Here is a 16,187-nt window from a genome sequence, read left to right as displayed (position 1 = left end):
TTATCAAAGTCGATATAAAACTGTTTTGACTACAAGAGGTAGTACTGACAGCCTATCCCAGCTGTCATTGGGCAAAAAGTTGGGTACAATTCTGGACGACGCTGCCAGTCAATGAACGGCCTGCAGAGACAAACGACAGGAACAACAACAAACACTCAGAATCTTAGACTTGAATATGTTGAATTTTTTTGTGTTTTTTTGTTTTTTACGGAAGATTAATTTTGATGGGGGGGGGGGGCTAAGAAAATATTCAATTGCAATAAAAAAGTAAATAAATAAATAATCAAAAAACCTCCATTGAGGTTAATGAGGATCTAATTTTTTTTTAAATTTTATCAGAAAAAGAATGTGGGGCTCATTTTTGCAACATTTTGACTCAATTTATACCTAAAAACACCTGGTTTATACATTTATTTAGGTAGTCTGTCATTTGTTCTCATATATCTTTATATTCATGATGGTTTATATTTAAGAGCCATCTTAGCCAATGTAATGCTTTTGTGCTGTTTATTTGAATAGTTTTATTGTATATATTAAGTATATACCTTGAAAACATACCCTGGAAATGTTGCAGTATTCTTAAAAAAGGTGAAATATTCAAACATGACTACGAAACAGTGAACCGGTTTTATTCCAGATATTCATAAGGTCTCCAGAAAAAGAGCCAGTTGACAGAAAATAAAAGTTCAAATTGATACTCTTCATAAAGCCCCCAGGAAAATCATCTTTAAATGCAATCATTTCCGAGATAATGCATTTAATTTGCTTTTATATGAGTTGTTTAGTTTTTTTTTATTGAGGAAACACATTGTAAACATGCATAACATGTTTATGTTTTAAGTGATTTACAATAGTTCATAAAAGAGCCCAATTTCTTATCAAAATGTTCCATGTTCCAAGTCTTGATTTTGAGATTTATCTTTTTTTCCAATTTATAAATGACCTAACATCCCTTAACCATAGAGAGACTTAAGGTACTTTGGAGAATTTCCAAAGATGGAACATCTGACCAGAAGAGATGAAAGGCTGGTACTAATTTTTGTTACTAATGTTCCCTTTATCAGGACTAATTTTAATGGGACAATTATTTTGTTTTATATCGCCTCTTAAAGAATAAATAAATAAATACATACACAATTAATAGAAATAATAATAAAGAATTATGTCTGATTTTTTTTCCATGTGAAATATGAACATGAGACAGAATGACTGTTAAATAAATGCAAATTAAAATGTATTTGCATTTTCCTCAATAAATTAAATCGAATAGAAGTACAGAAAAAAAATGTAAAAACATTTAAGTCTTTTAAAGTCTTTAAGTCTTTTTTTCTCATTGAATTTAGGAGTCTTGCTCATGTTCTCACGAGAAAATAAACCTTTTCTTGCTGTGGTGGTTTGGTGCATCAGTCATTGACTCAGTGAATGTATTTCCTGCAGGGTAAAAAAAAAGATGAATTCGTAATAAAAACGTTGTCTTGTCACTAAAATAAAATACAATAAAATAATTGGGTGCAAGATCCCCCATGAACGGTAGGGGGCGACATATTCATACCAATGTTCTGCAGGAAGAAGAGCACTGGTTTATGACGTCATTTCCGGTAGCTTTTTACCTTTTATTTAGCCTTTTGTGGATTATCTTAGCCTTGTTTCATTGTATACACTGTTTTACCCCTTTTTGTAAAACTGATCGAGACATTCGTATCATCACAGAGACGGATGAAGAGCTTCTGCGTCTGCTGGTGAGCGTTTCCTCCATGCATCCAATACTTTTGATCTACTGTAACTTTTCTGCAGACGCTTTGTTAATAACTCTCGGATAATTAGAGTATTTCTGCAATTATAAAGCAGCACATTTTTTCTTTGCATGTTTATGTGAGGGAGTAGTATACCATTTGTTTTCTCCTAAACAGCCATTATTTCAGCGTCACACAGTGTTGATGATCAGGTTTATGTTTTTTTTTTTATTATTTAACATTTGCAAACAGTACAATGATAACAAAACTTCACATTATGCAATTTCACGTTGAATTATAACATATAAAGAGTATAACTCAAATAAAAAACACAACAAAAAGCACAATACATTAAAACCAGCCAGGGGGGATGAAATTATAACAGAAAGCCAAAACATTTACATACATTTATGGTTTTGATTTCTTTTGAATTAGTAGAAAACTTAATAGAGTCCAGATACTGTTTTAATTCACAATGGAAAGTAAAAAAGAGGGGTTTTTGCCTAAGAATTTGGATTTGTGGATGTGGATTTTTGCGAGGATAATCAACAAATTAATAATAAATGTTTCTTTTGGCTTTGTTCTAATTGTTACATCGTCAAAAACACCAAACAACACATCCTTCCAAAATAAATTAAAATCAATATCAATTTTTTCAGACACAAAATTACACGTATCACTCCAAAATGTTTGAAAAATGGGGCACAGCCAGAATAAGTGAGTCATCGTATCAGAATTTGCAGAACAAAAAGTACAGTTTGAATCGATATTTCTTTTGAATCAGGTTTATGTTGTTTGCAGAGAAACGCCAGTGAAGATCATCATGTCTGCAGAGCTGGACTTGTCCCCCCCGGAGGTCCCGGAGCCCACCTTGCTGGAGAGTTTACTGCGCTATGGGCTGTTTCTGGGCGCCATCTTCCAGCTCATCTGCATTCTTGCTGTCATCTTCCCCACGTCCAAGAGCCACGAACAGGTAGGGGGACCCACCTGGGGAGGCTCTGTCTGAGATACAAACAGCAGCATGCACACAAAACCTTTTACTTGATGTTTTCATATTGCTTGCATGAAAAGAATAGAATAGAATAGAATAAAATAGAAATATTGTCATTATACTGGTACAATGGAAAATTAGGCAGCAGCTCCGTCAAAGTGCACACATGCAAAGACTATGTAAACAAGTACTGTAAACAACAAAACGAAAAACAGGAAACATAAATATATATATACACACACACTATAAAAAAGAGTGAATGGGAGGATAAAAATGTACATGAATGGGTGGAGGAATATTGCACTTGAAAGGATGGAAGAGTGTTGCACATAGATAGTAGAATATTGGAACATTATGGATGGAAAATAGAAAATATTGCACAGTATGAGGTAGTTTATTGGTTGACAAAGTTCACAGCTTTGGGGAAGAAGCTGTCCCTGAGTCTTTTTGTTTGGGTTCGTAAGGACCTGAAGCGCCTCCCAGAGGGCAACAGGTCGAAAAAGTGGAAACCGGGGTGGGTGTTGTCCTTTAAAATGTTCCTTGCCCTGTTGAGAAGATTAGGCAAGGCAAAGAAAGGCAAATTTATGTATATAGCACAATTCAACACAAGGTAATTCAAAGTGCTTTACATTGACATTAAAAGCGGCAAGACATAATTAGACAGTAAATAACAAATAAGATTGAAAAAATTAAGAATAAGATGATAAGAAAAGAAGTAAAATGTACTAAAATGTACTAAATGTACTAAAAAGCACAAGCTGTTAAAAGTAAGGACAGTAGAGTACAGCAGGTACGTTTTAATTTAAGAGTACGCTTGAGTAAACAGTAATGTTTTTAGGCCTGATTTAAAGGAGCTGACAGTTGGAGCAGACCTCAGGTCTACAGGAAGTTTGTTCCACCGGTGAGGAGCAGAATAACTGAACTGCCTCACCTTGCTTGGTTCTGGTTCTTGGGAACCACAACAAACCAGATCCAGATGAACCTCAGGGGTCTGGGAGCTTCATAGGAACTAACAGATCAACCATGTATTCTGGTCCAAGACCATTCAGTGCTTTGTAGACCAGCAGGAAGATTTTAAACTCTATCCTTTGACTCACTGGAAGCCAGTGTAGCTGTTTCATGACCGCTGTAATGTGGTCCAGTTTCCTGGTGTTTATAAGGACTCTGGCGGCAGCGGGATTACATGGATTCCATTATTATATGAGAGGAAAAACGCTGGATGAACATGAAGTAATGAGAAGCTGAGATGAAGGATGGATCCCAGGTAGACGCCTTCACCTCCTCAGCTGGCTCCTTTTGGTCCTCAGTGCACAGTTAGTTAGTTAGTTAGTTAGTTAGTTAGTTAGTTAGTTAGTTAGTTAGTTAGTTAGTTAGTTAGTTCATCTTTATTTCAGTCAATCACAAGCATAAAATTCAACAAGCAAGATAACAAACATCCACAGGTTTTTTTCCCTGGTCAACATTGTGATTATTTTGGCCGAAAAGGTATGGGCTTGAAGCATAAAGCTTATCTTGCCCACCTTTTAACATAATGAAATATGCAAAAAGAACAAATGAAGTATCATGAGGTTACACAAATCAAATCAAACTTTATTTGTAAAGCACCTTCCATGCAAAAAATGCAGCACAAAGTGCTTTCCATAAAACACAAAATAATAATAGTCATCATCATCATCATCATCATCATCATCATCATAATAATAGCTGTAATAACTGTAATAATAGTAATACTGGTAGTAGTAATAATAATGATAATAATAATAATAATAATAATAGCTTTGAAAACAGAAAGTGAAAAGATGCTAAAGAAACCGACAAAACCAATTTAGGTTGTCATTTCATCTCATGCATGTGTATTGTGTCTATACATCAAATCCTACATACTATTATACATGCATATGTTCATACCGGCACATACATACACACACGTGTACATTCTTCTTTGTTTGCTAATTCTGGTTCTATATATCGGTTGTCCATTGTATATGTGTATGTATTATAATTTCTATTGTATTTCTATTGTATTTCCTGTATTTGTATTTCTATTGTATTTTTGTTTTTGTTTTATTCTGTAAGGTGACCTTGGGTGACTTGAAAGGCGCCGCTAAATAAAATGAATTATTATTATTATTATTGTAGGAGCCATTATTTGTCTGCTTATTTCAGTCTTTTTGTTTATTTACAAGTTGTCACTTAGGTTGTCACTTAGGTTAGATGGTGGTTTGGGTCCACGTCACTACCGGTGCAATTGGTATTTAGGTGCAGGTGTTCTGGGCGGCCAATTAATGCATGGGTGACGGGGAGACCGCACGGTTTTTTACCGCTCTTTAAAGACAGCTTTACTACCAGCCATCACCATCACAATTAATTCAGATCACTCCATAAACAGTTCTGCCATACTATAAACATGCTTGGAAATATACAGTAAGGATAATAAATGGGAACCTCACCCGACAGTGGACGTTGCTGTGTACTTTTCATTCATTCACTCATCCATCAGCTGAGCGCGTCAAAAAGGAAGTCCCGTCCCGCACCCAGCCGAGTGGCTAATTGTTTGACAGGATAGTCGCTATACAAGTAAAAAACCCTGATCTCACTTGGATTATTGGAGCATTTGGAAATGCGGATTGCAGAGCTGCTAACCTCATCTGTTATCCCTGGCCGGTAAATGTTCATCAACCTCATCTGGCGGAAGGTAGGAAAAGTTTCCTGTCATAACGCGCCTGGAGGTCCCCAGTTTGCATGTAAGCAAGTATACGTGTAATTGATTCATGGACTGGAAACGGCGAAGCGCTGTACGCGGCAGTGGGCTGCTATGAACATGAGGTCCTGCATTAACGGCCAGATCTGATGACTTTCAATGCAAAGTGGTGGAGGATTGACGCATTGTTGAACGGGAGTGTGTTGTCTGGACAGACTGGAGGTGCAAACGCTCTGCGCAGCTGGCAAAGGGCGCAATATTGATCCGTGAAACTTCTCAAAATACACATCTGTTGAAATGAGTGATTTGCGCATTAATATTGATGAAAGTGAGACTAAGGAAATTGAATGTGATGTGGAAAAAAGAATAAGAAAGCATACTGTCAAAGGGCTCATGATGGAGATTGAAAGGCTTCAAAAAGAAAGGAATGTGAAGTTTAAAGAAGCAAGCAAATTAAAAGCACAAATCACTGCTCTCTTGACTTCCAGTGAAAATGTTTCTGTTATTAAACAAAATCTAAAAAGTTTTGAAACACTGTGTCAAAAGGCTTCTGATCTCCACAACACATTGCTTACTGAGTTTTCTCTCCCAGAGGAGGAGCAGAGAAAACAGGAAACATGGTTTCACACAAAGAGGTCCTGCAATGAGGTTTTTGTGGAAGAAATATCAACATGGTTGAAGGAAAATGGAGTTGATTGTGATGAAAATGCAACTGATGATGAAAATGCTGCTGCTGCTAATTGTGGTGAAAATGAAAATGCTGGTGGTGATAAAAATGCAAAATTTAAATGCTGTGATGACATCAATCCGGGTGACAGTGTGTCTAATGTGTCAAGTAAAAGGTCGAGCAGAAAAGACCACTCTCTCAGATCATATGCTTCCAGTGTTTCATCTGCACGTTTAAGGGCAAAGGCAGAGAAAGCGGCTTTAGAAGAGAAAGCTGCTGCTCTGCAAAGGAAACATGATTTGGAGGAACAAGAGGAAAAACTCAGACAAGAAACAATCAAATTAAAGAAAAGGAAGGAGCAACTGGAGCTTGATGCACAAATAGCCATTGCTGCTGCAAGACTTTCTGTGCTGGAAGGCAGTGATGTTGGCAGATGTTCGGATGGCATGAATTCTTACGTGAGCAGAGCACTTAACGTACCAAGCCATGAATTCAACCCAAAGGCCAGTGAGTTTGTGCCGAAAAGAAACACCACAGCTTTGCATCTAAGCCCGACTCTGCCACCCATTACTCCAATAGGTGACGTGCGACCTAAAGTTTACATTAAAACACGCCTAAAGGAGGAAGAGGAGAAATCACTAAAAAGGGATATCACTCTAAGGCCACAGTTGCAACCAAACACAGGAATGTCTCATGCCCTACATCATCAGTCTGAACAGAGCAGATCATCAGTGCGGAATACAGTGGACCAGGATGCTATTTGTGGAATTATGCAGAGGCAGAATGAAATCACCAACATGCTCGTACAACAACAACTGTCAGCTACTTTACCACAAAGAGACATTATCATATTTGATGGTGACCCATTGCAGTTTGTCTCCTTTATGAGAACGTTTGAGCATTGCATTGAAGAGAGAACTAGCAGTTACCAAGACTGTTTGTATTTCCTGGAACAGTACACCAGGGGGCAGCCCCGGGAGCTGGTGCGAAGCTGCCTTCACATGACACCGCAACAAGGGTATCAAACAGCAAAATGTCTTTTAAAGGAACATTTCGGCAATGAGCACAGAATAGCGACGGCATACATGAACAAAGCATTTGGATGGCCTGTAATTAAAACAGAGGACATTCAGGCACTGCAGGAGTTTGCGCTGTTCCTAAGAGGTTGCTGCAACGCTATGACAGAGTTACAATATATGGAGGAGTTGAACGTTCCATCTCACTTGAGGCATGTCTTAATGAAGTGGCCATACAAGCTGCGGGAAAAGTGGAGGTCCACAGCTTGTGACATACAGGAGCGACGAGGCTACAGAGCTACATTCCTTGACATGGTGTGCTTTCTGGAGAAGCAAGTCAAAGTCTTGTCTCATCCACTGTTTGGTGATATTTCAGATGTTCGACCAAACACCTCGAAGTCTGTAAATGCAAGCAAACTGCTACCCAGGAGCAACATCAAAGGAAGCAGTTTTGCAACCACCATTTCAGCAACCGACCATGCTGTAACCAAACCCCCAGTGCACAAGATTCCCAGACAGTCAATAGCATCAAAGGAGTCATCCTCAGAATCTTGTCTCTACTGTCAGGAGTCACACCCATTGCTCAATTGTTCAAGGCTGAACAAGCTTTCTCAAAGGGAGAAGATTGAGTTCCTGAGAGGAAAAGGAATGTGCTTTGGATGCTTGAAGGCTGGCCACATGAGTAAGGAGTGCAGGAGCCGTCTGACCTGCAGTGAGTGCAGTCTAAAACACCCTACTATATTGCACATCCACAGCAAAGACAAGAACAAGGAATCAGAAACACCTGTCAGCAGTGCCCTTGTCTCCCTAAAGGCATGTGGTTGTACTGGGGCCGGAGATGACAACTGTACTCTTTCCATCGTGCCAGTACAGATAAAATCTAAAAAGGGAGATAAGGTGCTGCGGACATATGCCTTCTTGGATCCTGGAAGTACATCTACCTTTTGTACTAAAACTTTCGTGAAGAAGCTGAACCTACAAGGCAAAACAACCAACATCCTACTGCGCACTATGGGCCAAGAAAAGGTTGTGGAAAGTCAAGTGATCTCAGGACTGGAAGTATCCAAGTTGGATGGAAATCAATTTGTGGAGCTCCCAGAGACCTACACGCAGGAAACAATCCCTGTGTCAAGGTGCAACATTCCCACTCAGCAAGACATTAAAAAATGGAAATATCTGCGAGATATCAGGATCCCAGACTTGGATGCTGAGGTGGAAGTCTTAATTGGGACTAATGCGCCAAAGCTTATGGAGCCCTGGGAGATCATCAACAGCGAAGGTGATGGACCATATGCCGTGAGGACCCTATTGGGGTGGGTCATCAACGGTCCTGCAAGGAGCAATAATGGTTGTTGTCAGAGAAGCTGCTCAACCATTTGTGCCAACAGGATATCCGTCGCCAGGCTCGAGGAGCTGTTGATCTCTCAATACAACCAGGACTTCAATGAGAAGATGTTGGAGAAGCATGAGATGTCAAGGGAAGATCTGAGGTTTATGGAGACCTTAGAAAAGTCCACTTGCATGCAGGATGGTCATTACTGTATGGACTTACCCTTTAAGGTGGATGACATCACCATGCCCAACAACAGGTGCATAGTTGAACAGCGCATTCAAAGTCTCAAGAGGAAGTTTGAACGGAATAAGACCTACCAGGAGGAGTACACAGCATTTCTTACTGGCATGATTGAGAATGAATATGCGGAAGTGGTGCCTCAGGACCAGTTGGATGGTAAAGATGGCAGTGTGTGGTATCTCCCTCATCACGGGGTGTACCACCCAAAAAAGAAAACTCTGAGGGTTGTTTTTGACTGTGGGGCAAGATTCAAAGGAACTTCATTAAACTGTCAGCTGTTGCAAGGTCCCGACCTCACTAACTCTCTCTTTGGTGTCTTAACAAGATTCAGAGAAGAACATGTTGCTCTGATGACGGATATCCAAGCTATGTTCCATCAAGTAAGAGTGTCAGAAAAGCATGTGGATTTTCTTCGTTTTCTGTGGTGGCCAAACGGAGACACCTCAATGCGTCCAGTAGAACATAGAATGAGAGTGCACATCTTTGGGGCAGTTTCCTCCCCGAGTTGCGCCAACTATGCTTTGAAGAGGACTGCAGAGGACAATAAGGCTGACTTCCCAGAGAAGGTGACAGATACCATCTGCAATAATTTCTACGTGGATGATTGTCTGAAGTCTTTGCCCACAGAGGAAGAAGCAATGCAGCTCGTTGAGGATCTCACTAGCATGTGCTCAAAAGGGGGATTTCAGCTGTTAAAGTGGACAAGCAACAGTCGGGCTGTATTGTCATCCATTTCTGAGTCAAAGCGCTCAAAACCAACCAGGCAGCTACATCTGGAGCACGACACTCTGCCTGTGGAGATGGCACTCGGATTGAGTTGGTGTGCGGAAAGTGACAGTTTCACATTCAAACCTGCAGTTGAAATACGGCCACACACCAGACGTGGAATCCTTTCAATCATTAGTTCCATCTACGACCCATTAGGATTTCTATCACCTTTTACCTTGTTACCAAAGCTATTGTTGCAAGAAATGTGCAGAAAAAACATGTCCTGGGATGACCCTATACCCCAGATATTCTCGCAACGATGGACAGGATGGCTGCTGGACCTGGGAAGGGTGGCAGAGTTTAAGATGGATCGTTGCATCAAGCCGAGCGATTTTAGAGGACCCCTACATGCACAGTTGCATCATTTTGCAGATGCCAGTGACCATGGTTATGGCACAGTGTCCTACCTTAGGCTGGAGAGCCAGGAAAAAGTGCATCTTGCATTTATGTTGGGCAAGGCTAGAGTTGCACCATTAAAACAGACGACAATTCCTCGCCTTGAACTTACCGCTGCTGTGCTGGCTGTCAAAGTAGACAGGATGCTGAGGAAAGAGCTATCACTACAGTTGGAGGACTCATGTTTCTGGACTGACAGTCAGACGGTGCTGAAATACATAAGTAATGAAACCAAACGATTTCATACCTTTGTAGCAAACAGAGTGGCTTCTATAAGAGAAGCTACAAAGGTTGTTCAGTGGCGGCATATCAGCTCTAGGGATAATCCTGCTGACGAAGCCTCCAGAGGTCTGACTGCAAATAGCTTTCTAGCATGCACAAGGTGGATTGAGGGCCCTGATTTTCTGCGACACCCAGAAGTTGATTGGCCAAGACCCTTTGATCCACAGCCCATTTCCTCACAAGATCCAGAGGTCAAAAGGAATGTTATTGTGAATGTCATCAATACACACTCTGAGGATGCAACTGCTAAGCTCATGAGTTTCTTTTCAGAGTGGACAAAGCTCAAGACCACTGTTGCTTGGTTCCTTCGGCTCAAAACGATACTCCTGGAGCTAAGGAGAAAGAGGAAGGAAGTGGTTGCTTCTTTTACTGCTACAGGCTCACTTGTGCAACCTGAAAGGGTGGAAGAGGAGATGAAAAAGGTCAGAGATACAGTTGGCAATCAGTTTCTGTCTGTAAGTGACCTCACCAGAGCAGAATCTGCCATTATCCACTTCAGTCAGCACGCAGCCTTCAAGGATGAAATCTCTGCATTGAAGGGTGGAGCATCTGGTGTGAAGAGAACGAGTGACATTTACAGGTTGGATCCTGTGTGGAAGGATGGGTTGTTGAGAGTGGGTGGAAGACTCAGTCGGGCAGCTTTACCTGAGGAACTCAAACACCCTGTAATACTGTCTAAGAGTCAACATGTATCCAATCTAATTCTACGATCCATACATCAGCAGCTTGGACATGCCGGAAGAAACCATATGCTCTCAACTTTGCGGCGTAGATACTGGATCACAAATGCTAACTCTGCCTGTCGAAGGATAATATCGGACTGTGTGATCTGTCGACGGCATCGAGGACATCCCAGTGAACAGAAAATGGCCGACATGCCAAAGGAAAGAATCAGGCCAGATTTGCCTCCTTTCACACATGTAGGAGTGGATTATTTCGGCCCCATAGATGTCAAGAGAGGACGTGCTGTGGTCAAACGGTATGGCGTCATCTTTACCTGTATGGCTAGCAGGGCTGTACATTTGGAAATTGCCTATTCTCTGAATACAGATTCCTGCATTAATTCCATAAGGAGGTTCACGTGCCGCAGAGGTCAAGTCACTAGTTTGAGGTCGGATAACGGCACAAACTTTGTTGGAGCTGAGCGAGAGTTGCGAGAGGCCTTGGCTGCCTTAGATCACAGCAAGATTCACAGTACTCTTTTGCAAAAAGGTATTGATTGGAGCTTTAACACCCCCGCTGCTTCTCACCATGGTGGTGTGTGGGAGCGGCTCATCAGAATGGTCCGAAACATCTTGTGTTCTGTTCTACACCAACAATCTTTGGACGATGAAAGCCTCCATACCATCCTGTGTGAGGTAGAGGCCATTCTGAATGACCGCCCCATTACTAAAGTATCTGATGAGGCCAATGACTTGGAAGCACTCACGCCAAATCACATCCTCCTGCTCAAAGGAAAGCCTATTCTTGCACCTGGACTCTTTCAAGAGGATGATGTTTACATCAAGAGACGGTGGAGGCAGGTTCAGTACCTGTCGGACCTGTTCTGGAAGAGGTGGACAAGAGAGTACTTGCCGCTACTGCAAGAACGGCAAAGGTGGACAAAGCCTCGAAGAAGTTTTGTGATAGGTGACGTTGTCATTGTCATGGATCATACTGCACCTCGTGGATCATGGATTATGGGAAGAGTAACAAAGACATATCCGGACAAGGGAGGACTTGTACGTTCCGTACAGCTGAAGACAAAGACAGGGCATTTGGAGCGGCCCATATCCAAGCTTTTTCTGCTACAGGAGGCAGTATAAAGTTTTTGCATGGTCATGACCCAACGTTGAGTCTAATGTCTGTAACGCCAGACTCAGAAGAAGGAAGAAAGAAGAGAGAGGAAGATTGGACAATTTATGGCTCCCTTTTTTTTCTTGAATTTAATTGTTCACCCAGTCACAATTAGGGGCCGGTGTGTAGGAGCCATTATTTGTCTGCTTATTTCAGTCTTTTTGTTTATTTACAAGTTGTCACTTAGGTTGTCACTTAGGTTAGATGGTGGTTTGGGTCCACGTCACTACCGGTGCAATTGGTATTTAGGTGCAGGTGTTCTGGGCGGCCAATTAATGCATGGGTGACGGGGAGACCGCACGGTTTTTTACCGCTCTTTAAAGACAGCTTTACTACCAGCCATCACCATCACAATTAATTCAGATCACTCCATAAACAGTTCTGCCATACTATAAACATGCTTGGAAATATACAGTAAGGATAATAAATGGGAACCTCACCCGACAGTGGACGTTGCTGTGTACTTTTCATTCATTCACTCATCCATCAGCTGAGCGCGTCAAAAAGGAAGTCCCGTCCCGCACCCAGCCGAGTGGCTAATTGTTTGACAGGATAGTCGCTATAATTATTATTATTATATATGTGTCCATTACCTTTGCTTTGAATAATAGCTCATATGCTTTTATTGACTTTGCTAATTTAAGGTCATTGTCTAATGAGTTCCACAGTTTTACTCCTAAAATGGATATACATCTGCCCTTTGTATTTGTTCTTACTACTACTACTACTACTACTACTACTACTACTACTACTACTACTACAACTACAGTGACTCTTCTGAGCTCCCGCTGTACATCGGTTTCCCTTGTGTCCAAGGCTGAACTCTACTTTACTTTGATTTTTCTACTTGCATGGATTCCCTTTAAACTACTTTTCAATTATTCTTTAAGAAACGCATTATTCCGTCTTGGATCATAGACCTCTGGGTAAAGCTTAGACATTTTGTTGACACTTCCAGGAGAAGCCATCCTTGTATGGCTCAAGAAAAAATACTGATCCCTAATTCTATAATAATACCATAAAACCAAGTTCCCTTATATGCCTGCTAATCTTTACAAAAGTTCAATTTAGTGTTGTTTTATAAGACACATCTTAAATTTCACATAATAAAACATATTTAACCACAAAAAATAACTGATTTCCATGTTCAGCTATTATTTCCAATAGTAATCTGCATCGTGACTACACTTGATATAAAAAGATGAATCTGGGGACATATTGAGTTAAAGAGATGTAGTTTCTAGAAAACGTACAGTGGACTGCTGAATATTTTATTTATGAAAGTCTATGAAGTCAGAACCATGAAGGACTGCTTTCATAATACAACCATGATTATTTATAGATTCAATCCGTCTTAATTATTCTATTTGCTGGTGTTCTTAGTCACATGATCTGCACAATATGTTTCAGTTTCTTTAACATACTGCTGTGGGTCTTACCTCCTAACAGGCAAAATAAGAAAATAACTTTTAGGATAGACTGCACATACATAAACACTGTTGATGGGAAGAAGCATGTTCTTTTCATCAATCTGGCTATTTTATTCCTCTGTCCTTGTGCCTGAGATACTTCAACACAGCGAGTGAGCCATCAGGAAAGCTATAAACTGAACAGTTGTTTTACCAAAATGTATTTTAAGTGCAAAAACAATCTTAGTCCCTTTACAAATTGTACAAACAAAACCTTTTTAATTGAAAGTTCTGTGTGTTTATGTCATTTAAAAGCATTGTTGGCTGATAGTGCTACATTTATTCATGGTTTCATTCATGTTTTTTCATAGCATAAGTCAGAGCCTCTCCTGTTGGGTGCTGATGTTTCTTGTTTTTATTCCACAGGAGGAGTTGGAGTTCAGCGACGGTAAAACTGCTGAACACATGAAAAAACCTAAAGGACCAGCAGCTCAGATTCGACAGAAAACAAAGAAAGAGAGCAAGAAGAAGAGATAAACTGATGTGTGTGTTTTACCCGACTGTAAAAGTGGCTCTCCTTTTTCATTATCAGTGAATATTATAATATATAGTAGTCATATTACAACACTACATTTTAAACCCTTCAAAATGACCTACAGATGTTGTCCTGGTTACAGTCTTGGTGTTAGCTTACCGTCATGTGACTAAATATGTTTGTTTTGCACACGGTTTCCTAAATAAATGATTATCACTGAATCAATGACATTCAGATTATGGGGGTATAATAAAATTACTTAGTCATGCACTTTATCTATCATTAGTCATTTCCAAGGTTTCAGTGCAGTTAAATGAGTCAATATGATACATCAGGACATCAGTCATTTCAGGTGGGGTACGACATTTATGGATGAGATCACCTTTGAAACTAAACAGGAAAGCAGGAGCGCTGGCTCCTCCTCCAGGGCTTCAGGAGAACATGCCACATCATGAAGATCCAAGCTTCTCACCGGGCCACCCTACTTAATGTGCTGTGTTGTGGTTTTGGGGCCAGGATACCTCTACTCCTTTTTGTAGTTCATCGAGCCAGGGCTGTCTATGAAGAAACTTTTTTTTTTTTTTTTAGCAGATGGTGAGATGAGTGATGTGTGCAACACATTACGGAGAATCTCTTAACCTGCCTTTGACCCTCAAAGGAAAATTACATTGTTCTATCAAATGATATAAAACTTCATTGTTTGGTCTCCTGCTCGGTCACTCTCTCATTTTCTCTCCTTCATTGAGTCTGTTCATCGCTTTTGCCATGATGTTAACTTTATCTCTGAGATAATTTCATCGTTGTTGATGTGTGACACTGACATGAAAGGATACGTAGTTGTTACAAGGGACCACCAGGACAGAAGTCTTAAGATATGTTGGCTCGTTTTTACTGATGGCAGGAAGCTGAGACGGGGAATCAGATAACTCCTCAAAAAAGTAAGCAAGTATTTCTTAAAGTGAAGCAGAAACATAGAATGTCTTTTTTGCTTGAACAAATTATTGGAAACGTATAGCCAATAGTTTGATGTAAAGATGTTCAGTCATAGTAACATGTTAAGCCATCTGTTTTTAAGTAACTACAATTCCTCCTTTTCATCTTGCTGCTTGCTTCTTTCTGTCTGCACATATAAACATTAGACACAGAAAAGGTCATATAATGCTGAAACAGCAATCATTCTTAACAACTACAATTTGTCTTCATCACCATGACAAGCTCTTCCATTACGTTTAGGTGATCTGATAGTCTCCATGACAACTAAAGACTTTATGAAAGCAGTTTTGTGTTTTGTCAGCTTTGCATATTTGTTTGCACTTAAGCATTTTACTTGTATGTCTTCAAGAAATTGTTCCAGGAAGTGATAATTTAAAGTGTGAACAGTTAACTGTGTCATCAGAATATTTTGAAAACACTTTAATCCTGTTAGAAAACTTCCTCAGGTGACTACTTACAGAAAGATGATTGTTTAACTTCAATTAAATTGTAACTTACAGTAACATTGTTAACCCAAGTTATGTTCAAAACTCTTGAATTTTGGTTAAAGAATTCTGGAATTTTGTTGAATAGAAATTTTAGTTTTCTTTGACTTTCCAGAAATCAGAGGTTTGAACAATAGATGATTCAACTCGATTTGGATGGGAAAGTTTGTCCAAAGTGGAAAAAAATATGGTCACAATTCCAAAAACCCTTATAGCTGTTATGTAGTTTATTGTTTGGTTTTAGTGACTTTTTTCTCAAATTAGTTCTGGTTTGATGTTAATTGACTAGTAAACGTTATGAAATAATCAAGACAGATCTGACGATGTATACCGCGGTTGAATTGGTTTGATATTGGATATTGGATATTCGACATTCAACACCCATAAAACTTGTGATACATACCACTGATTTTGGTCAAACCACTTGTGATGTGTTCATGGTCATCTAGACTATATATCACAAAACAGTAATTATTAAAAAATCATATAAAAAATCATATATATGGGCTGATTTAATGTGGTTTAATGAATTCAACACCCATAAAACTTGTGATACATAACACTGATTGTTTTATGGGTGTTGAATTCATTAAACCTCATTAAATCAGCCCATAATATGATTTTATAATAATTACTCTCTTGTGATATATAGTCTAGATGACCATGAACACATCACAAGCAATATGACCAAAATCAGTGGTATGTATCACAAGTTTTATGGGTGTTGAATTCATTAAACCATAATAAATCAGCCCGTATATATGATTTTTAAATCAGCCAATATATATGATTTTTTAATAAT

General features: G+C 39.6%; 1 protein-coding gene across 1 annotated transcript; it reads left to right on the top strand.

The window, feature by feature from the left end:
* Positions 1–1,581: 1,581 nt before the first annotated feature.
* On the top strand, positions 1,582–14,621 carry manbal (mannosidase beta like). Its single transcript, XM_061728421.1, has 3 exons — positions 1,582–1,739; positions 2,537–2,706; positions 13,799–14,621. The coding sequence occupies exons 2-3, from the start codon at positions 2,557–2,559 to the stop codon at positions 13,907–13,909; spliced, it is 261 nt and encodes an 86-aa protein (XP_061584405.1). The 5' UTR covers positions 1,582–1,739; positions 2,537–2,556; the 3' UTR covers positions 13,910–14,621.
* The last annotated feature ends 1,566 nt before the right edge of the window (positions 14,622–16,187 follow it).

This window comes from Cololabis saira, chromosome 8 (assembly GCF_033807715.1).
Source record: "Cololabis saira isolate AMF1-May2022 chromosome 8, fColSai1.1, whole genome shotgun sequence".
NCBI classification, from domain to species: domain Eukaryota; kingdom Metazoa; phylum Chordata; class Actinopteri; order Beloniformes; family Belonidae; genus Cololabis; species Cololabis saira.
The sequence above is the reverse complement of the archived record's forward strand: the minus strand, read 5'-3'. Positions and strand labels throughout refer to the sequence as shown.

What these genes read in the sequence shown, in the direction of transcription:
- manbal (XM_061728421.1), top strand. Translation starts at nt 2,557, where the DNA reads ATGTCTGCAGAGCTGGACTTGTCCCCCCCGGAGGTCCCGGAGCCCACC. An exon ending in CGTCCAAGAGCCACGAACAG is followed by an intron (nt 2,707 to 13,798) that starts GTAGGGGGACCC and finishes TTTATTCCACAG; the next exon opens with GAGGAGTTGGAGTTCAGCGA.